Consider the following 22710-nt stretch of genomic DNA (forward strand, 5'->3'; position numbering starts at 1 on the left):
TAGTTTAACCAACTCAGCATTTCATTCTTCTGAGAGCCATCTAATATTACGATATCTCACTCTAGGATGTCTTATATACTAATATCCATGTCTTGCTTTTATACACTGCACTTCTGATTTATCAAAGCACTGCATATGAAATGAAATTAAATGAAAATAAGTTTTATAATGCGCTCGATTGCCCATGGGTGTCTTGACACTAGTCCAACAATAGAGAGATAGAAGTAAAGGAAAGCAGACCTACATGTGGAGCTATGAATTATTAAGCCAGGTTTTAAGTTCTTTCTGATGGAGGACAAAGAGGGACATATTTGTAAAGCATGCTTAGTTGTTCTGTGAATAAAACTTCTTCCACCCCATACATGACTACTGCCCATAATATGGTACTCAATTTACTTACCTCAGAATGATGGAAAGCTGAGTCTACTCTGTTGCAAATTGAACTCATGACTTCAGGAACATCAAATTTGTCAGCAACAAACATTCATCTCACTGTGCCATCCTATGACTTTTGAGGAATATGAACATTTATTCCAAGACACCCTTTTACAATTTGCCCCTCTCACTAGTTTTCCTCCAGCTTATAGATATTCGGATGGTTCATCTTTCCTCATAGGCGTCTATTTTTAAACATTCTCTGTTTTGGTCGGTCTTCACTTTAGTGGAGTGTCTCCAGTCTGCCTTTATCCTCTGATAGGTATTTCCTCAATAACTGAACACAACACTCCACATAAAGCCTCATCAGTGCACAATTGCAACAGAACCTGCCCTGTCCTTCTCTTCTATCTCTTCCAGCGCACTCCTCTTCCTCGTCGGCATTGTCACACCTGTTCCCCTCTTTATATTCATTCCTTCTGATATTCAGAATCTTTCTTTCTTGCTGATGTTTAAAAACTCTCTTTTCATGTCCTAAAGGCAACACTTATTTTCCTATCAATGCATACATGCTCTTGGTCTGTATGAGTAATATGCACATCTTCAAACTTCTTACATATGTGTACACACAACCTAAGAATATTCTTTAAAGCTTCAGACATCACTCTTGCCACAGCTCAAGGTGTTAGAGTAAACTCACTAATGTTTACTTCATCAATAACTACACTGCTAAAGCTGCTTTTCATATCTTGCACTGTTCCATTACCCTTCCAGTTTTACTGGGTTAAGATGTGCTTCCAGTGGAAGACTGCTGCTCACCGCTATGATGCCCAATGGCTCGCTTGACCTTCTGGTTGTAAAAAAGAATCACAAAGGGAAACACTGAGGAGTAACAGACAGAAACAAAGAAACGGATATCTGAGGTGGAGGTCAGAATGGTGCTTGATGAGGTACTCTGGTAAAACCATATGCAGGTGTCTATTCCGAAGAAGAAGATGTAGAGAGCCACCAATGTGCTGACTGTCTTTGAAGCCCTTGCCTCAGCAGAAAGGGACTGTGGTCTGTCAGGTCTCCTTATGCCCTTCACCTGCTTACCATGCTTATACAATGTATATAAAATGGAGGAGCTGGCAATGCTCATCCCAGCCACAAACACAAGATCTCTGGCAAAGAGTGTCAAAGTTTGACTGAGTGATGATGTGTTACCTGGTAAAATAACCATGCAGTAACTGACACGGTATGCATACTCCGAAATGGTTATGTTGTTGCCTGAAACTGCATAAAGTAGGGGCGTGATACACATCGTCATATTCACCACCAAGAGAAGAGCAATGATGGGACCAATGTAGGTTTGAAGCCGCACTCTCATGTTCATGTAGGTGGGAGTGGTAGACATGAGGGTCACGCATTGGAGGCAGCTAAGGAGGCAGGTCAGGCAGATGGACATGGCGCGGGAGACACGGGATACGTAAACTAGAAGTTGGCATTGAATGTCGCTGAAAACATTAGGTAGCCCGAAAATGAACAGGGAGTTAGGAAGTCCTCTGGTCAGGGCCATCACAAAGTTAGACGCAGTCAGGTTCAGAAGAATCACCTCTGATGTCATTAGCACATGTTCCTGATAAGCAATATAAGCGAGAATGGCAAGGAGAAAGGAATTTCCCAAAATCCCTATACTACTCGTCAATAAAAATGCAGTTCCTCTGATGACTTGGTAGGAGTCCATGGCTTGACGATGATTATAAGCTATTCATCTAAGAGACAAATGTGAAAAGTGTATGATAAAGGCAAGATCATAGCTTGAATGACTATACAACATTATACATCAGGCAACTGTAATAAACAAAATGACACATAGTACCTGGCTTCTTGCTGCTGAATACCTACAAAAAGTTTATAACGAGAAGCCGAGACAAACCTAATTACAATCACAGCTCACAAATCACTACACTTGATTCAAATACAAATGTATATGAAGATTAGGGGACAGAAGTACTACTCAAAAAGTAGTCGCATGTTATGCCCAAACATTTTGCAAATGGAAAAAGATTTTTTTTTAACTGACCAAGTACTAATTCGCAGTGCGTTCCCGAACAGCGTGCCTAATTAGTATAAATTAGGAAGGTCACAATATGCAACATCGTGCAATTGGCCACATTCACAGGGATGGGTGCTAGCACGGATCAGCGCACCACCATAACTGTGATTGTGTTTAAATAAAGAAACTTTTTTAAAGAATGTTGCCCATTTTCTTTAGAGAAAAATAGACTACATTCAAAAATAAAAAAGTAAAAAGTTTTACTGAGAGTTATCCGTGGTCCTGTGGACATTCATAGAGGCAAAAAACCCTTTCTCTTTTGCAAATCTGTTACCACCCCAACCTGAGAATCAGTAACGATCAATGGTTTGTGATCAGAATTATTGTCTTAAACAATTGACACCTCAGGGTACAAACCACAATTCGGGAAGGATGTCACAACATGCCCCGTACAAATAGCGACAAATTATCATATTCTAAACCCTTTTATCAACATTTTTCCAAATTGGTAATTGTGTTTAGTAAATAACAAAAATGCTTACTAGCCCTTTGTTGAATTGGAGGGGTTGTGACCATTAGAACTTTTTATACATCTGATCCTAGGTTCTGATGCAATAGGGGGATCTGTGCTCATAAGTAATGTGATTCTTCACATTACTTTGTAACAGAAAACCCTTAGTCACAATGTACAAGAGTAGCATGTCTTTTTGGCTTTCCATGTGCACCTTGCGACTCCTTGGGATTCAGAAGGAGAAGGGGTATCAAGGTGACACCCCCTTCGTGCAAACTGCATGAGAATGTATCAATGTTTTGTGACGGCAATTGTGCTTGCAACCCATTGATGATATACCAACTCTTCAAAAGAGATATTTTTACATTCACAAAGTTGAAGTTGTCCTCATCCTTCACACCATGCCAGGCTTTTTTTGGATTGCGGTAACTGTCCTTTTAAGGAACAGGAACTACAAAAACAAAACAACTGCATTTTGAGAATACAAATGGCGAATTGGTCCTTCCAAGGCCACTATCCCTATTTTCAGAGGCATTCAAAGAGATTCACAAACTGAATCCCTGCCTCATTATTATTAATAGCTTAATAACTCCACGAACCCCACCAAATGCTAATTTTGCACTGTGACATATTTGAACACCCATTGCACTGCAAAAAAATCTCTTGTCACACTGCACACGTTGTGCAAAATGTTGCACAGGCAATAATACCTGTTACCAGTACATCAGGGATTTAGAGTGAGTGCCTTGCTCACAGATTGTACCAAAACTCAGAGTTATGTTGCTTTACAAAATATGAGAATCCTTCAGTGCCGTTACCGTAGGGTGAATATCTAAATTAATCTGTTTTTCTCTATTTTGTTCACGTTCTGTAGGTATAGACTCCAAGGGGCATATTATCAAGAAGGGTTGTTAATAATTATCGCTGGTTTAGTGGCGGAAAACTGCAGCTAAAACGGCGATAATGGGCTTGATAATATGCCCTTGAGAATTCCAAAAGAACCCCATGTTCTGGTGTGAACATGGGCTTTTATTGGAATTCTCCAGGGCATATTATCAAGCCCAATCTTGCCGCTTTAGCAGCAGTTTTCTGCTGCTAAACCGGCGATAATTTTAACGCCGTTCTTGATAATATGCCCTCAAGTTTTTTGTGTCCCACATTGGTTTAATATTATGTTTAAAAACTTTCCAGTAATCAAAAATTGTAAAGTGTGTAATCCATCAGACAAAGCAAGCATACATTTGATTATTTATTTTTCTATGAACTGTACTATATCAAAAGAAGAGCATGCGATAAAACATGCTACATAGAGTTACACGGAACACAACAACAGATACTGTATACCACAGATACTGGCAAACAAAGGATGATATTTCCTATTCAGTTGGTTTAAAAATAAGAACATGGGGATGGAAGTTGTTCTGGATGGCTCTACACAGCCATGCTGCCCTCCCCTCTGCCTTTTTTTCAGTGTGACCCAGTTATTCCTCCTCGAGTGAGCCTGGGAATGAAGCCCGCAGAGGGCTGTAGCATTTGCTGACAATTGGACCCCAGAGCCAGACTCTAAAGTCGAGGAGTTTCTAAATTGCACCCCTATGTTTGATGAGTGATGACTGCTTTCTCTCACCAGGCACAGAATGATGGTGGTGGCAGTGTGTTTTTTGCAAGGAGGATTGCTGTCTGAACTTTGCTTCTATGGGGTCCCATGTGTATGGGGCAGTGTAGTGGATACTTCATGTCATATTAAATCCTTTAGCCAACTTACTAAATACCTCACTGTTATCAGGAGTAGTACCATACTAATTTTAAAAAGCCATTATTTTGCCGTTCTTTAAAAAATCTGAAGACAACCCAGAGATACTAAAGAAGTATAATCTGATTTTACAGTTGGCCGACTGGGTGAAGGTTTTGGAAACTCATATTGCTCAGGAGTTGATGAAGCAGGGGAGAGTCAAACATTTTTGTGTACCCCTTGTAAAGTCTGACTCTCGTAACAATAACGGAAATAACAGTGTGAAGCATGTGAACTAATGAACAAAATGCACCTAGACATTCTACATTACACGTGGGAAACAAATTGCTATTTGTGAAAATAATATGTTAACAATTGTAAAAGAGTTATAATAACATAGAGCTGTAATAATATGCGTTTAATCAAATAAGTGTATATTTGTGCTTTAATTAGTGTAAACATATGTCATGGCAGGAGAAAAAAAAATGCACTTGGTAAGTAAAATGACGCTATCTGTGACGCTTATGCTAGCTAATACCTAACTGGGAATATTAGAATGGTGGGAGGTAAACAGAAGGGCTATAATTCTAAATCAAATTTCTGTATGTTTGTTTTCGCATTAGTTCTCATTGAGGCCTTCGCGGCCTGACTGTGGAAAATGGCTGATATTAGAATCGTTGACATTAGTTTGAAAGAAAAGGCTTCCACGCATGCGCGTTGTGAAAAACAGAGTAAAGGTCAGCTTAGCCTTGGGCGCGGAAGTATGCCAAAGGATGCCTGCATCTAGAACCGTGGGAAAGGAACAGTGATGAAGACAAATAGCAAATTGTGTTACAAACAGAGGATGGCAAGCACAAATCAGAGATAAATGCCATGAGAATATTTTGAAGATGACTTTGCTAAAATGCAGACTGGTTTGAACGAGGATTGAATGAGGAGATCATCGCTACCCGTCTAATGGGCCAATCAGAATGAACTGTGGACCCTAAAAGTTTCAATTTTAAGTTAGATAGTTTGAGAAAAAGGGTATAAAAGAGCTTGTTCGAAAGGGTGAAAAAACCTTGCTCCAGAAATTTTATTTTGCACCACGACATGCTGTTGGTTTTCACAATTTCATGGTGCTAGAGACTTTGCAAATTTTGGGACTTTAACTTTTGTTGGAGCAAAGAAGATGATCGAATGCAGAGTTTTTATTTTGGAAGGGAGGCATTGAAGAGAATAGAGAGACAGTTTGGGAACCTGTGCGACTCTGTAATTTTCATATAACAGATGGGTAATATACTTTTCTAGATTTCATTTTCTTTAACATGTACTAATTAAATTGTTTTAAATGTGCTTGTCTAAATAAAACTTTAAAAGTTTCCTTATCTTGAATGAAGTAGATAAAATCTATTTAAATTTAAACTCGAGTCTGCTTTTATTTTATTTATGATATGTCATGACAGAATAAATGCTAAAGTTATAGGATTACTATGATTAAGCTGTTCTTAATCTTCATCAACTAACTTCTACTAGATTGATCCATTGACCAAAATAGTGGAGTACCTTGAAGTATGGTTTTCCAGCTAACAGGTTAGCATAAGTTGAAATTTATAAAATGTATATAATGTATAAAGTATAGACTGTAGGTACCCTGCTAACCAGCAGCTCTCCTTCTTTTTCACTGATTCGGGAGTGGTGTGGTGTGTGAAATGTTTGTAAGTCGCAGTGTTATGGGCACCACCGATGAGTAGAAGTAAGTTACGTGCTAATCAATTGGAGGGGGAGAAGGAAAATACTGATCCCTCAGTTTCCTTGGGTAATTACAAATAATCAAAAGGGAGGGATCACTTGTCCTGCGTGAACCAGGGTATGCAGGAGATCGAACAACGGTGTCTCCAAAAATTAAACCCTCATGCACGTGTAGGGTAGCGTTGCGTGGTAAGCGGTATATCTTGATTCTCCGCTTTGCTGACACGTGTGTGCATAATCATCGGGTTTTGCGGTATGCAGCCTCCACCAGGAGGATCTTACCCTCGGTAAAAACAGTAGTGACCCAGTGATGTGGAGGGAGTGTAGGACAGTAAAAATCCCCCGGATACCCAGTAAATGGACTTTTATTAGATCTGGGTTCGGGTGGATCCCATTAGGGGAATGCTCCAATCATGTGCGCTCTGTTGAAAAAGATTAAGTTTTCAGGACGCACTAGCATTCAAAAATGATTTAAAATGGCCAACATGTTTCAGCCCTCTATGCCGTGAATCGGACTTTAGGGCTTTCTTCAGGACCCGTGGTGAAAGGTGATAGTGATGCTAAACTATTAAATTTATAGCAAGCAGGTGTGTAGAAAAAGGGAAACTTTCAACCTGTTTCTTTGTTCTCGAGGTCGCGATGTACCTGAGATATATATTAGTTATACCTCCTTCGGGTGTGGCAAGGGCTTCGAGGGGGCTAACGCTCCTGTCCTCGCGCTTCGCGTTGCGCTTCTGCTGCCTCTTGCGACCCAACTTCCGGGTCGCAAGAGGCAGCAGAAGCGCAACGCGAAGCGCGAGGACAGGAGCGTTAGCCCCCTCGAAGCCCTTGCCACACCCGAAGGAGGTATAACTAATATATATCTCACGGGTCCTGAAGAAAGCCCTAAAGTCCGATTCACGGCATAGAGGGCTGAAACATGTTGGCCATTTTAAATCATTTTTGAATGCTAGTGCGTCCTGAAAACTTAATCTTTTTCAACAGAGTGCACATGATTGGAGCATTCCCCTAATGGGATCCACCCGAACCCAGATCTAATAAAAGTCCATTTACTGGGTATCCGGGGGATTTTTACTGTCCTACACTCCCTCCACATCACTGGGTCACTACTGTTTTTACCGAGGGTAAGATCCTCCTGGTGGAGGCTGCATACCGCAAAACCCGATGATTATGCACACACGTGTCAGCAAAGCGGAGAATCAAGATATACCGCTTACCACGCAACGCTACCCTACACGTGCATGAGGGTTTAATTTTTGGAGACACCGTTGTTCGATCTCCTGCATACCCTGGTTCACGCAGGACAAGTGATCCCTCCCTTTTGATTATTTAGAAGTAAGTTACTCCAGGGTTATGTGAGATGAGTATTGAGGATTGTTGGAGAACTCCGCTGGGTCAGAGGTCAATATGAAGTTCCTTAATGCCAATGTTTTGGACCCCTATCAGACAAGATTTCATCCAAAACACAAATAAAAGCGGTGCAACTGTCAGTCATTGAGGAATTAAGGAAGGACTAGATGTCAGCCATACCACAGCCCTGGAGAAGCAATCTGTCTGTGCCTTCGATACAGTGGATCATTCAATTCTACGTAACTGGCTGCAGCCTGCATGATTCAGAAGGATGGCCTTTTAGTCACTTACCTCCTTTCTGGAGAACAGATATCAGGTAGTTAAGCTTTCTTCCTTTAGGGCCTCAGAACTAAAAATCACATATGGTATCCCACAGGGATCCGCCCTAACTCACATCTCTTTAACATTTAAAGTCAACCCCTTATAAAGGAATTGGTTAAGAGAAGATGTTGGATTTTTAATTATGTAGATGACTGCCAGATCCTGTTATGGCTGTACATTAGGACCTCAGCTCAGGTTTGTTTCTCGAATATATTGCGGTTCATTCTCAATTGAAGCAGCCATAACCATGTAAAACTGAATGCAGAGAAGACAGAGATGGTGGTGTTAAACCAAAACCAGTCGCTATGCTCCAGCCATTTTTAGCCTCCTGAGTTTTGCCATTATCGGTGCCTAAGCAAGCTTTTATGTGCTAAGGAGTTTTATTTGACTAGCATCATTGACTATGACCACATATTATTCAGTGATCTCAAAATGCGTTTTCATACTTCGAACTACTAAGAAAATTCTATAATTTCTCACGTCTAATGCAGTAAAAACCATTATGACAGCAGCCATAGGGGTGAAATTGGACAACTCCAATGGAATTTTCTTGGGCCTTCTAGGCTCTGATTTGAGTATGCTTCAAACAAACATTTGCAATGCAATAAGTCTTGTATGAACAAGAGTTTAACCCCTTCCCCGCGGGGCAAATTTCCCTGCGGTGCTGGGGGTAGGAGGGGCCATACGCGGCACCGCGGTGCTCATGACGAGCTCAGCTTGTCACGCAGCACGGTGGCGCTGTGCTCATGACGAGCTCAGCTCGTCATGATCTCGCCAGTTAATGGAACGCCCAGCACAGCAGGGGAATTATCCCCATGTGGGCGTTCCGCGGCAGTCATGACGAGCTGAGTTCGTCATGAGCACAGCGCCACTGTGCCTCATGACGAGTTGAGCTTGTCATGAGCGCCCAAGGGGTTACGCTATTGGCAATGCAATGACTTAAACTCCAGCAAATGCAAGACTTATTGCATTGAAAATATTTGTTTTTTTACTAGAGCCAATGCAGCGCTTTAACATTAATGATGGCTGAGCCCCTTTCTTTACACGAACCGTGTCTAAAGAAAGGGGCGTGTCTAACATTAAAGTGAAACCGCAGGGGTGTGGCCAGGCAAGATGGCTGCCTAGACGTGTTCCCCCGGAGCTCCTCCTGATCTGAATTAAATCCTACAAAATCCAGTGGCATGGAAGCAGATAAAGCCTGCTCAGAACAGAAAACATTGAACGCACAATACTCCGGAGGAACCAGTGTCGGCGGTGAAGTTTAGACTAAGACGAGGGTGAACGACCTGCTGAAACAGTGCCGAATGAGTTTGGGCCTGTAACGGCCTGCGGGTCAGGTGCGGTTAGTCGGAGCTCCAGTCGCATTGCCCTGGGAGTGTGAGGTGAGGCCAGCGCCCTTGAACAATCACGGGGCAGGCTGACCCTGGTTGGTGTGTGCTGCCCCCTGAAGCCACTGTTGGAGGAGTGCTGGGTGAACAAGTGTGTGGAGAGGACCAGAACAGGTCAGACTCTCTGGAGTTGCAGTGCGGGGAGAACTGCTGTGCTGATAGGGCAGGCTTGGGACCTCTGCTGGAGAGTACGGTGTCGGGAGTCTGCCATCCTGCAGATGCATTTTGGCCCGAGAGTGCAGCAGGATATCGGGTACTGGACGAGGCTCCCAAAACCGCCGCTGACATAGGCTGCAGAGAGAACTGAGCACCGGGTGGTGGTTGCAGACGAGGCCACTGGGAGAGTGGTCTGCCACCTGGAATCAAGAAGCCCGCAAACACTGTGGGTACATTGGGCCTGGTGGGGTGTGGTGGGGGATTGGTGCCCCTCCAGAGAAGCCCTGGAGTGATTGCCTTGGCTGGGGCGCACAGTGTGACGATACAGAGGACCAAGGCAGGAGGCCCTCACCCTTTTTGAGGTATTTTCGGATCCTCTAGATAGATGCCTAAAGTTAGTGGCCCACGGGCAACAGAAAGGTGAAAGAAGGGAGATAAAAGCAGCAAGTGCTAGGCCCTATACCGGGAACGGGACCCATTACAGGTGGATTGCTGATGTGGCATTCCTCGTGGGGGGTCACGCTGTTCACCACAGGATCCCAGAGGGCTACCATCTGGAGCACACAGAGTTTGAAAAAACAGCAGTTGATGGACAGAATGCAGAGCAATGTCATACATTCACCCCAGTACAGAGATCTGGGCCTGAATCCATCACAAAGTTTGGACCTGGTGTCAGAAGAGCGCAGTGCAGTCTGTGTAACTATGGCCAAAGATAAGGGAGGCAAAGTGGTACAAACCAACAAGATAGACAGCTACACGATGCTGCTGCAGAAAGATGGCACAGTGGGTGGTCAGGCACCGCCTGTTGTTGAAGGGGAACAAACACCGCCAATTATGGCAGACATACTGGCCGAGATCAAGGAATCGTGGGAACTCACACTTGCTAGGGTAGATCGGTGGAGCTCTAAGTGGGGCTCTTGCTCACCGATATCCAAAAGATTTCCGACAGAGTGACAGAGACAGAACAAGGGGTCAAGTCCCTGCAGTCAGAGGTGGCCACCCTGCGGAAAGAGGTGATGGAGTTGCGGGCACAATCAGCACTGATGGAGGTTCAAATCAAGGACGCAAAGGGACGCTCCAGACTGAACAACATCCGGGTGGTGGGCTTTCCGGAAAAAGCAGAGGGCCAATCAGTGGAGCTTTTCTTGGAGAACTGGATCATATCCACACTGCACCCAAAAAGACTCTAGAAATGTCTTACAATCGAGAGGGCGCCCCAACACCCATTACCACGCACCATCATTGCACATCTGTTCAACTCGCATCTGTTCAACTTTAGAGACCGGGATGTGATATTACAACAGGCCAGGGCTCATGAAACACATAAGTACAATAGTCAGTTCAGTTCATGAAGCTTTATTCGGTCATTAAGAATAGTAACCATAAAAGCAGAACCACATGCAACAGGATAAAAATACAAGCAATGATTAAAAAGATCATACTTTTCCTAAAAGTCATGGATTTACAAATAAAACTGGCAATATAAAAACATATGTCGGGGCGGTCCAAGTTGTACAACAAACACATTGCATCCTCCACATTAAAAACACCATACTTGAGAAATATTGGTTTTAAAAAGGATATCCTAACGTTCTTGAACAGGGTGCAAATGAGCATAAAGTGCACTGTGCTTTGTTTCGAATGCCCATCGCAGGGGCAGGGGCTAACCGGATGCTTTTTTGGATGTGGGAAGGCCACCAGTACATGAGCAGTTCCAACTCTTAGTCTAGTCAGTACAAATCTATGTGCAGGCCTAGTTACCATGCTCAGGTAATTCTGGAATCCCTCAGTAACAATATATTTATTATAAGTATTAACAGTAACGAGAGAATTACTCACAGCTGAGCGTTTATGGGTTCTGTAAGACTTAAAAGAGTTTTTCAGGTCTTGTTTGGTAAGACCTCTGGGGGGACAGTGATCTATCAACAAATTAATACCAAAGATACTTTTGTAACAATCTATAACATATTTAAGCCATGGTATCTGCAAACAATTGTCTAGTCCAAGGCAGTCCCTAATTACAAGTTGATTGAACTCAGTCTCTTCCTTGAGCCAAATGGCTCGATAAAGCAACAAAGGCCTAAGTGAAGCAAGTTCGCTCAGGTAAGAGACCCCAACCTCTTTGTGAATCAACTCTGTAGGGGCAGATTTAGGGAGGCGCAATAATTTCTTAAGGAAGTTATTTTCTTCTGTCTGCAAACGCTCAATATTGCAGTAACCCCAGAGCCCCGCCCCATAAAGGTCAATGGATACACTACGTGCCTTGTAGATTTCCATCATATCCTTGATTCGCCTATCTCCCAGTTTAGACGCGAATTTAAAAAGGCCATAAGAACTTTTACTCATTTTAGTTCGAACATTCGTTAGTTCTTGCCCCCAGCTGCCATCACTGGTGAAAGTTACCCCCAGGTAGCAGAAACTATTCACATGCTGTACTTTATCCGCATCTATAAAAAAGGAATGGCTTTTACCCGCATTTGTTCCACAGGTCATTGTATGTTTTTTTTTTCTTATTGATCAGCAGTCTCCTGCTCCCAATAAATTCGGTGAACTTGTCCATCAGACGCTGCAGACCAACAGGTGTCCGTGACAGGAGCACCGCGTCGTCTGCATACAGCAGAACTGGGACACTGTCCCCGGCAACCTGTGGAGCATCAGCCTTAACAGTATTCAGGGCGGCTTCAACCCCATTAACAAAAAGGGTGAACAACAGGGGCGCAAGGACGCACCCTTGCCTAATTCCCCGTTTCACATTAAAATTACTAGTGCACTCCCCGCTAACACCATACCGGACACATGTTTGTAACTTGCTATATAGTCTGGCAAGGAAAAAAATAATTTCTTTAGGGGCACCCATGTCTAGCAAAACTGACCACAGAAGTGAATGATTAACTAAATCAAAAGCACTGCTTAGGTCAGCAAAGCAAAGATAAATATTACTGGGCTTAGCTCTAGTGTACTTGCCAATCAATAATTCTAGATTCAGGCACTGATCTAGGGTTCCTCTTCCCTTCCTGAATCCATATTGAGAATTGGCAAGAATCCCGTTCTCATCTGCCCACACTTCTAATCTGGAAAGCAGTACTCTGCTCATGATTTTTACTGATGAATCGAGCAGGCTAATCGGCCGGTAGTTACAGGCTAGTGCTTTGTCCCCCTTTTTGTAAATAGGGACAATAATAGAGTCACCCCAGGTCGGTGGAATCATGGTGGTTACCGCAGCATTGAGTGCCAAGGTAAGTATTGGTCCCCAAAGCTGCGGTTGAGCCCTGTATACATCTATTGGGACTCCATCTGGCCCCTGAGCCTTCCCCCTTACTAGTTTTAATACTAATCTCCACCTCCCCCAGAGAGATATCAAGAGGCACTACGGGCCATAGCATATGCTCATTGGACGATCTTGTGTTATCTTGAAAGATCGCCGAGAAATGGTTCACCCAGTCCTCACTGCCCACATTAGATGAAAGATGGGAGATGTTGTCGTCTTGAAGGAAAGGGGAGTTAACAGTGGACCAAAACAGGCGACTATCGGCAGTTTCTGCTGCCTGGCTAAGGTGATCCCAGGCTTCCTGCCGTAACTCCTTCTTTCTTTTGGATAGCGCCTTTTTATAATCAATTCTCAGAAGTCTGACTCTATCATTAACCCTAGGGGTGTGGGCTAGAGCATGTTTAAGTTGCGAGAGAATAGTCAAGTTATAAAGATATCTCCTGATAACACCCGCAAAGTGCAAAATCTATAAAACAAGTACTGGGAGACGAAAAAGCACCTCGGAGACAAGAGCTTGCAGTAAAGTCTTATGTAGCCAGCGAGGCTCCGAATAAAGCATAAAGGGAAAGCATATTTTTTCACGACTCCTTCAGAAACTAGGACTGGCTAAACTCCCTGGGTGTGGCACAACATCATAGTTCTCAGAGTTGAACATGAAAGAATATGGGGCTGTCTGGGAAAAGTGCACAGAGGCGGAGGCACTCAATAGATTCCTTGCCAAATTCAAGTTCCAGTGGTGCATGTAAAATTCTTGTCTACTCTGATGGCACACTGGCAGAGTCTGACTGAATTCCAGACAGGCAGCAACATGTGCTGCCCTGAATGAAGACTAAGGGATGAGGTGAAGGGAACACAGACTGAGCTGAGTTCGACTGAGAACTAGGGACAAGGTCTCCCCTCTACTAGTCAATGTACTGAATTGATGGTTCATCCTGCCTTGCGGTTATCACAGATACTGTATGTATAAATATGAGTTAAATATCAATATCTGTTGGGGGGATGAGAATAGGGGTAGTCCCCGATGAGCGGATACACCTAGGAAGATATGTGAATTTGTGATTGATGCTTAGAAGAGTAGATCAGTAGGGGCTCGTGGTGGGCTGCATTCCTACTGAGCAGGCTGAATGCTTAAGCCTTGTCGCTGCTGGGATGTGGGCTCATTGCTACAGGCAAAAGTATGAAGTAAACCGTTTTCTCCCTGGGGGGATGGGACAGCGTGTTCTAGAAAGCAGCCTAAACATGGAGGGCAATCCAGTTTGGACTCGCTGCCTGTGGGAGGGGGAATTTACCCAACAGTTAGGGCATCTTTTGTTACAAAGGGAAAGGGTTGGCTCGGGTCAAAGGGAGGATGAGAGTTGCTACACTAATGTTGCTGTGGTCTGGGACAGCGAGGCGGGGAGTCGTAAGGGCCCCCCATTGGAGAGATTATTTCAGAACTGGTGTGCAGACTGGGGCAGGCATCGGACCCCTGCTGGAGAGTACTGACTGGAAATGGATGTCATGAAATGTAAGATAACTGGGTCATGTAACCAAAAGACAGAGAGTGCACTCCTAATTGCGCTGATATTGTGTTTCGGTGGTGTTCTTGCAGGAGACTCATACTTGGGGCCCCTGCTTCTCAGCTCCTAAACACAGATGACGGGCCAGGTCTTTGCAACTATGTACTCAAGCTATGTGAGGGGCGCAATGATTTGGGTGGTGCCTGGGATTCCCTTTGTAGCGAAAGAAACCAAGATAGACCGTGATGGATGGTATGTATATGTGGTGGTTACACTAGATTCTAGAGAGATATGTATGTTGAACGTGCATGCTCCCATTACAGATGGCCAAATATTCTATAGGGGCATCTTGAGAGTTTTGGTGGAACATATGCAGACAGCTGTAATCATTGCCGTGGGAATAAACTGTGTGCTAGATCGGACGATGGATCACCACCCCCCCCAAAGCAGACGCCAAACCTGTAATGACAGAGGCATTGCGTGAAATGATGAAGGATGCAGGGCTGTATAATGTTTGGAGACTAAGACATCCTTACAGTAGACTGCATTCCTGCTATGTCCCTGTTAAGGGTACTAATAGCCATATTGAATATTATCTAATGACAGACGCAGCTCAGCAGTGGGTGGTGGATATAGGGTACCTGGCAAGCTACATCTTGGACCATTCCCCCTTGCTTGTTTCACTTTGTATGCAGGTGAGGCCTCCCACGGTGCCCCTCTTCAGACTAAACACATAGGCACTGACAGATCAAGCATTTGCTACAGAGGTTGCCTGTGCACCAGATGGCTATTTCAGGAATAACTGGGGCAGTGCCTCGTCCCGGGCTATGGAGTGATAAGCCGTGAAGGTGGTACTAAGAATGGAGTGTCTAAAAATAACATACATAGTCCGTCAGCAACTAAACAGACAGCTGAATAGCCTTGAAAAACTAATGTCCGTATTGGAGCTGGAAATTATCGAAAAGCTCCGTAGGGTACAGCATGGCAAGACTGTAGGAAGGAAATCATAGTCACCTGGGATAGACTTGACAAATATGAGCACTCTAACTACAGAAAAAAATTACAAAGGGAAGGGGTCAAAGTGAGACATATGCTCGCCATGCTTATTAAGGCAGAAAAGTATGGCACACAAATCACGGGACTCCGTGATAGTCAGGGCAAAAAGGTAGACACTCAACAAGTATAGTGGAAGTGTTCACAAACCATTTGAAAGGCATATACAAAGCCCCAGACTTTACAACCGTAGCAGGCATACAGGCCTGTCTTGGTATGATAGACATGCCAAGCCTGGATCGGGAGGATAGAGGTACTCTGGATGCCTCTTTGTCAAGACACAAGATAGAGGTGGCGATCAAAACATTACAAACCGGGAAGCCTCCAAGAGGAGATGGATTCCTAGCTGAATTTTACCTCACCAAATAGTTGGTTTTGGTTGAATAATTGTTGTAAACATACAATGAGGGGTGTAAGGGGGGACTCTTACCTGTGTTGGTGAGAGAAGCACTGATAGTTATGGTACCAAAACCAGATAAGGACAGCTCTGTGACATCGTCCTACTGGCCCCTGTACATGCTGAATGTTGATCTGAAAAATCCTAAACAAAGTCCTAGCCACAAGATTATTAACCAACTTACCACAGTTGATCGTGGATGATCAATGCAAGTTTATCCCGAATAGAAACATGATATAAAATTAGCGCAGGTTATCACTGATAATGCACTCCACAACCTTGCAACTTAACCAATACGCGTTGGTATTATTGGATATCGAGCAAGCTTTTCATTAAGTATTATGGGGCTATCTCTAGGAGGTCCTACATAAAGTAGGTTTTAAAGACACCAGCGTTAAATTGGTGCAACTGCTGTACAAAGACCCATCGGCTAGGGTCTGGATAGGTAAAACAATATTGCAGAGCGTTGGTCTGAGCAGGGGTGCATGAAAGGAGTGGACCCTGTTGCCGCTACTCTTTGCAATGGCCAAGGAGCCCCTCGCCTGCCGCCTCAGGATGCAGCTTAAAAGCTGGGGCATATAGATGGGGAGATCACCCATGTGGTCTCCCTTTATGCAGATGATGCACTGATATAGTTCAAATGCCCCAGTTGCTCTGTACCAATTATGCTGAATATATTCTCTGACTTTGGAAGGCTTACAGGGCTACATGTTAACCATAATAAATTGAAGCTGTTTTCACTGGGGATATTTGTGGGACGGCCAGACACAGACTTGGCACTGTTAGGCCTCCAGTGGGAAGTCAAAGTGGAATGATAGCTGGGGTCAGAATCACCCATACTGGGCATGATTTTGAGGCAGCAAACCGGGTCAGGGTTATTTATGGTTTAAAAATTAGCATAAAATTCTGGAACACGCTTAAACTTTCACTGATGGGTGAAATTGCGTTAACCAAGATTGTCATTCTCCCCAGGTGTCTCTATCTCTTTCAGGGAACCCTTTTTGATTTACCTAGGAAGGTCTTTAACCACTTGGCTGCTAAGGGGTTTTCCCCTCCTGTGCTGCATATTTATGAATCCCATTATACATGACGAGTTGACCTTGTCATGAGCACAGCTCCAGTGTGCCTCATGACAAGTTCACCTTGGCATTAGCATGCAAGTGGTTAAGGTCCTTGATAAGTTGATAATAGAACTTTTGTGGGGCACTGGGAGATGAAGAGTCAGATTGGCAACACTAAAGAGTACGTGGCGCAGGGGCGGCTTGGAGGTCCCGTGACGGGAGTATTATTTCCTAGCCTCACAACTTCAGCATGCGGTATACTGGATGGATGGGAATGAAAACTGGGAGCGCAGGCTACTGGATGGATAATGTGGAGAATATTCCCTGCCTGATGTCCTTATGTTTGGGATCTAGGGATCCTAGCAGGCTGGCCCACATGGTCCTGTGGAGCATGGGAAAGGACGGTCAAAACGGTGTTGAAGAGGGCCCTATTTGTGGCAGAGCTCAATATCGGGTCCTTAACCCATTTAGAAAGGAGGATGTGAGGTACTGGGGGATCTTTATCTCTGTAATCAGTTTATAACCAGAGAGGAGGCCACCGAAGCATTTCAGCTTAGATGGGGCAGTACCTACAGTATGCCAAAGTGGCAGCTTCGACAAGAGAGATCTGGCTGCTATTTCCAGAGGCACCTAGGGCCTTGTGAACGCTGAAAGCAATGCAGTCAATGGCCGGAGAGGGGAGGCTGATCTCACACCTGTATAGAGACATAAGAGAGGATGATCCCATGACACCATGACTGCGCTTGCGGTGCAGCATAAATGGGAATCCCAACTGATGGTGCCCCGGGATGCACGCACCTGGGAACTACTTCACACAAGGGTTAAATTCACATCTATGAATGTGCGATTCATGTTACTACAATACAAAGTGATTCAACAAATCTATTTGATGCCTAAGAGGTTACGGATCATATACCCAGAGAAGTCAGCGGGATGACCTGGTTGTGAGGAACAAAATGCAGGCTTTCTGTATCTGATGTGGAGATGCCCAAGGTTCTATGGTTTCTGGCAAGCTATTATTCAGAGTCTACAGTTGGCTATGCATGGCGAGGTTCCCTGGGAAATTACTTAATGTGTCTTGGGGCATGTCCCATTCTAGAAGAAGAAAAAGTTGAGCGGGAAGTTTCTGATTCTGGGGCTAGTACTGGCTAAATGAAGGATAGTGATCTGATGGCTGTCCCCCAGAAGCCTGAAAGCAATTGAATGGTTGAAAGATATGGCAGAGTGGGTCACTACAGAGGGATACCACATGAAATTGTCACACAGGCGTGAGAGGCTGGGCGATGACAGGATGCAGAAAGAAGCAAAAGTAGTACAGAAAGAGGCAAGTGAGGTGCAGAAGGAGGCAAAAGATTTGCAGAAACAGGCAAAAGGGGTGGGTGCGGAAAGAGGGAACAGGTGTGCAGATAGAGGCAAGAGAGTTGCAGAAAGAGGGAAGAGTGGTACAGAAAGAGGCAATAGAGATGCAGAAAGTTGCAACAGAGGTGCAAAAAGAAGGAAGAGCAGTGCAGAAAGAACCAACAGATTTGCAGAAAGAGGCTAGAGAAGTGCAGAAAGAAGCAACAGAGGTGCCGAAAGAAGCAACAGAGGTACGGAAAGAGGCAAGAGAGGTGTAGAAACAGACATTAAATGTGCAGAAAGAGGGAACAGCAGTACAGAAAGAGCCAGGAGAGGTGCAGAAAGAGATAAGGGGGTTGCAGAAAGAGGCAAGAGGTGTGCAGAAAAAAGCAAGTGAGATGCAGAAAGAGACAACAGAGGTAAAGAAAGAGGCAAGAGGTGTGCAGAAACAAGCAAGAGAAGTGCAGATAGAGGCAAGATAATTACTGAAAGAAGCAACCAAGGTGAAGCAAGCGTAGGGTAGAAAGAGGCTAGTGAGGTAGAGAAAGAATAAAGAGATGTGCAGAAAATGGCAAGAGAACTGCAGAAAGAGGGAAAAGGGATGCAAAAAGGGGAAAAGGGTGTAGAAAGAAGCAAGAGATGTGCATAAATAAGGAAGACTAGTGAAGAAAGAGACAACAGGGGTGCAAAAAAAACCAAGAGAGGTGTAGAAAGTGGCAAAAGAAGTGAAGAAAGAAGCAACAGAGGTGCACAAGGAGGCAATACAGCTGCATAAAAAGACAAAAATGTTGCATAAACAGGCAAGAGAGGTGGAGAAAGAGGGAACGGAGTGCAGACTAGACAGAGGCAGGAGAGGTACAGAAATTGGGAAGAGGGGTGCAGAAAGAGGCAAGAGGAGTGGAAAAAGAAGCAAGTAAGGTGCATAAAGAAGCAAGAGCAGTGCAAAAGAACCAACAGTAGTGCAGAAAGAGGCAAGAGGGGTGCTGAAAGAGACAAGAGAAGTGCTGAAAGATAGAACAGAGATGCACAAAGAGGCAAGAAGGGCGCAGAAAGAGGGAAGAGAGATGTAGAAAGAGGCAAGAGAGTTGTACAAAGAGGGAAGAAGGGTGCAGAAAGAGGTAAGAGGAGAGCAGAAAGAAGCAAGAAAGGTGCAGAAAGAGGCAGGAGAGGTGCAGAAAGAGGGAACATCAGTACAGAAAGAGGCAAAAGAGGTGCAGAAAGAGGGAAGAAGGGTACATAATGAGGTAAGAGGGGTACAGAAAGTGGAAGAGATTTGCAGAAAGAGGCAAAAGAAGTGCAGAAAAGGAAAGAATCAAAAGCAAAGCAGAAAGAAGCAAGAGTGGTTTGCACACCATAAGGACCAATTTAATACCCACTTCAAGCAACAAGTAACAGGTGACCATTCTAGGTTTGTAAAGGGCCTTCCATCACCCTGTAACACTTGACGCTCCATTTTTGATAATGTTTGAACCATTTGAACTAGAAACAAGTTTTTTTTTCAAATTTGCAGATTATATATTGGTTCCTTCTTTTTTAGTCTCATTGAGTTGAGAAACAAGGAAGACTAAACCTGAGGTTACCACTCCACAGCACAGACTACCATACAACACAATTACTCTCCATAACACATAATTCCACTTTGCATAATTCCTATACACTGAATAGCACATACGTTCTATCCACATAATTTCACTGCACAGCATACCACATAATTCCTCTACACACAACCTACATCCACTCCACTCCAAAAAACATTAGCAGAACACTCTTACATTGAGAATGCCAATAGCTCTAATTCTCTCAAATGTAAAACCTATTACATTGCAAATGCTTCTTTAACTAGTAGTCGCATTTGCAGAGAGGTGGAGAAAGGGGGCTTTGCCTCCAACCAGTGCTCAGGAATTCCCCTGCATAGAACTTACAGGAGGTACCAGAAGGGCTTCTTGGCCCCCAAAGTCTCTAAAAGACGTAAACATCATCCCCCAACCCATAGTGTGCCAGGAGGTGCATTTACAGAATGGTGGAGAAAGATGGGCATAGCCTCAGTAGACCTCTTAGCAATCCCACATTGTGGGAATTACTGGAGGTGATAGGAGGGATAGTTGTCCCCCAAGGAAGTCCTTGGGGGCCAACTACCCCTTTAATTACCTTCAGTAAGTCCCACACATTAGCATTGGTAAATTCTCACAGCAGGCCCTGCCCCATTTGCCCACAATTCTGCAAACATGCTCCCTGGCACACTCTACAATTGGGATTAAAGTCCCCTTTGCTGCTGGTATCCTTAGGGGCCAACTAGCCTACCTGACACCTCCACTAAGCCCCAGATAGTGGGATTGCTGAGAGGTGGACACAGGCCACTCCCCATTTCTGCACCACTCTGCAAAAGCACCCCTGGGCATGCTTTTGGTTGAAGGATGAAGTTCCCTTGCCTCCTGAGGGTCCATGGGGGCCAACTAGCCCACCTCTTATGTCTAGTAAGCCTCACACAGCTGGATTACTGAGATTTGTCTCGGGGATGAAGTCCACTTTAGTCCTGAGGTCCTCAGGACACAAGAGAACCTCGTCACCCCACCTGCAGTGCATGAAGAAGTGCATTTGCAGAGTGGTGTAAAAAGGGACATGGCCTCAGACCACCTCTCAGCATTTCCACTGTGTGGGGGATTGCTGGAGGTACCTGGTGGGCTAGTTGGCCCCTAAGGACCCTTAAGGATCTATGGGACTTAATCCCCAAACAAGGAACACGCCAAGAGGCACGTTTTTACTGTGCTGCAGGGAGGGGGTGGGCCTCCGGCAAGATGCCGGCTTTTATTTTCCATTTTTTTGTTAGAAGGGGGTTGTGTGGCCCCCCTTCTCTCAATATTTTTTGGACCCTGGGGACCCCATCCCCCAGGGCCTATGACATTTGGAAAAAAAATTAAACAGGAAAGGGGCCGTGCGCCCCCCGAGGCTGATTACGGCTCTGGGGACCCCATCCCCTGGGGCATGGCCACTTATTTATTAATTTGAAGGAGGGGGTGCATGGCCTATTTTGGCCCCAGGGACCCCATCCCCTGGGGCATTGCCTCGTTTTTTATTATTGTTTTCACAGGAGGGGGGTTGCGTAGCCCCATTTCCCTGGCCCACTTTTTGCCCCGGGGATTCCATCCTCCGGTGCCTGGCCATACATTGGGGACCGCAGAGGGAGCATCAATGCCCCCAGGGTCCCAGCCGGCTCCCAATCTGCTGTGGGAGCCGGTATTGCTGCTGAGCAAAGGGAGCTGCAAACATGCAGCTCCCTTTGCCCAAAAGCAATTCTACTTTGCTTCATGGAAGCAAGAGCAGGTTGGTAGTCCCCAGGGCTGCGGGGGCCCCCTTGAGCCCCCGCATATAATAATAAGATTGCCCACAGGAGGTGGCCTTACCCAGGGGCTTCTGCAAAATGAAGTGCGGGAGCCTGTGCTTTGCGTTTTTTTTTTGGGAGGGATTCTCAAACCCAGCGTGAATTCTACCAATTTTTGTTATTGCTTTTAGTCACCCTAGGGGTCCGGGGCCCCTTGAGCAGGTCTAGGGGATCATCTGGTTTCTACCCTGCCCCCTTATCTTTTTTTTTAATCCTTTTTTGACCCCTTTGCTTGTGACTTGGTTCAACCGAGTCAGAAGATGGCTGCCAACGCTTCTTGGTTTGGATTGTTGGCAGCCAATCAGAATGAAGCTCGTGCTCAGGAAGGTTCGCAGTTCCACCGCAATCACCAGATATCAATATTTTTTATTTTTACATTTCTCAGCAACTACTGAACGGATTTACACCATTTAGAGCAAAGAGTGTACTCTGGTCCAAGAGCTACCTCTCTGCTAAATTTGGTGTAATTCCGTTCAGCAGTTCGGGCTGTAGCCGCAACAAATGTTCCCATGGACATTAACATGGGAAAAATGAGTTTTGGGCCCCCTTTTTTCTCAGCCCCTGCTTGACAAATCACTACACAACTTTCAAGACAGGAGCTCACCGAAGTGGTCCATTAGTTTTTAAAACTTTGCAAAGATTTGTCAAACAGTGCTAAAGATATTGGCAAATCAAAAAACTCTTTTCCTATGGAAACCAGGTCCTAACCATAGCTACCTACTGGCAATATATATATAAATATATATAAATATATATATATATATATATATATATATATATATATATATATATATATATATATATACACTGAAAAAACCATAGGTTATAGACCATATATAGTTAGGAATTAGCATTTAAAAAACCTTATTTTACTCACACAAAACCATTGAAATTCCATATATAGTTAGTTGCACTAACTATATATCGCGCACCCGCAATCCACTGCTGATCATGTCACATATTACATCATTCATGACATGGTCAGTGACATCACTGATGACATCACTGATGACATCTCAAATGACATCACTGATGACATCACTGATGACAACATCCAGTGACTGTATGTTTCTGTAAAGTTAAAATATGTCTTACATATTCAAGAATGAGTGG

The 22710-nt window shown here is 44.4% G+C and overlaps 1 protein-coding gene across 1 annotated transcript; it reads right to left on the reverse strand.

Moving 5' to 3' along the window:
* Positions 1–1159: 1159 nt before the first annotated feature.
* Positions 1160–2101, reverse strand: LOC144752691 (olfactory receptor class A-like protein 1). Its single transcript, XM_078640561.1, has one exon. It carries the CDS (start codon positions 2099–2101, stop codon positions 1160–1162), a length of 942 nt encoding a protein of 313 aa, XP_078496687.1.
* Positions 2102–22710: the final 20609 nt, after the last annotated feature.

Source organism: Lissotriton helveticus, chromosome 5_1 (genome assembly GCF_964261635.1).
Source record: "Lissotriton helveticus chromosome 5_1, aLisHel1.1, whole genome shotgun sequence".
Taxonomy (NCBI): domain Eukaryota; kingdom Metazoa; phylum Chordata; class Amphibia; order Caudata; family Salamandridae; genus Lissotriton; species Lissotriton helveticus.

Bases quoted from the DNA above. Each gene is read 5' to 3' on its own strand.
- LOC144752691 (XM_078640561.1), bottom strand. From the start codon at position 2,101: ATGGACTCCTACCAAGTCATCAGAGGAACTGCATTTTTATTGACGAGT.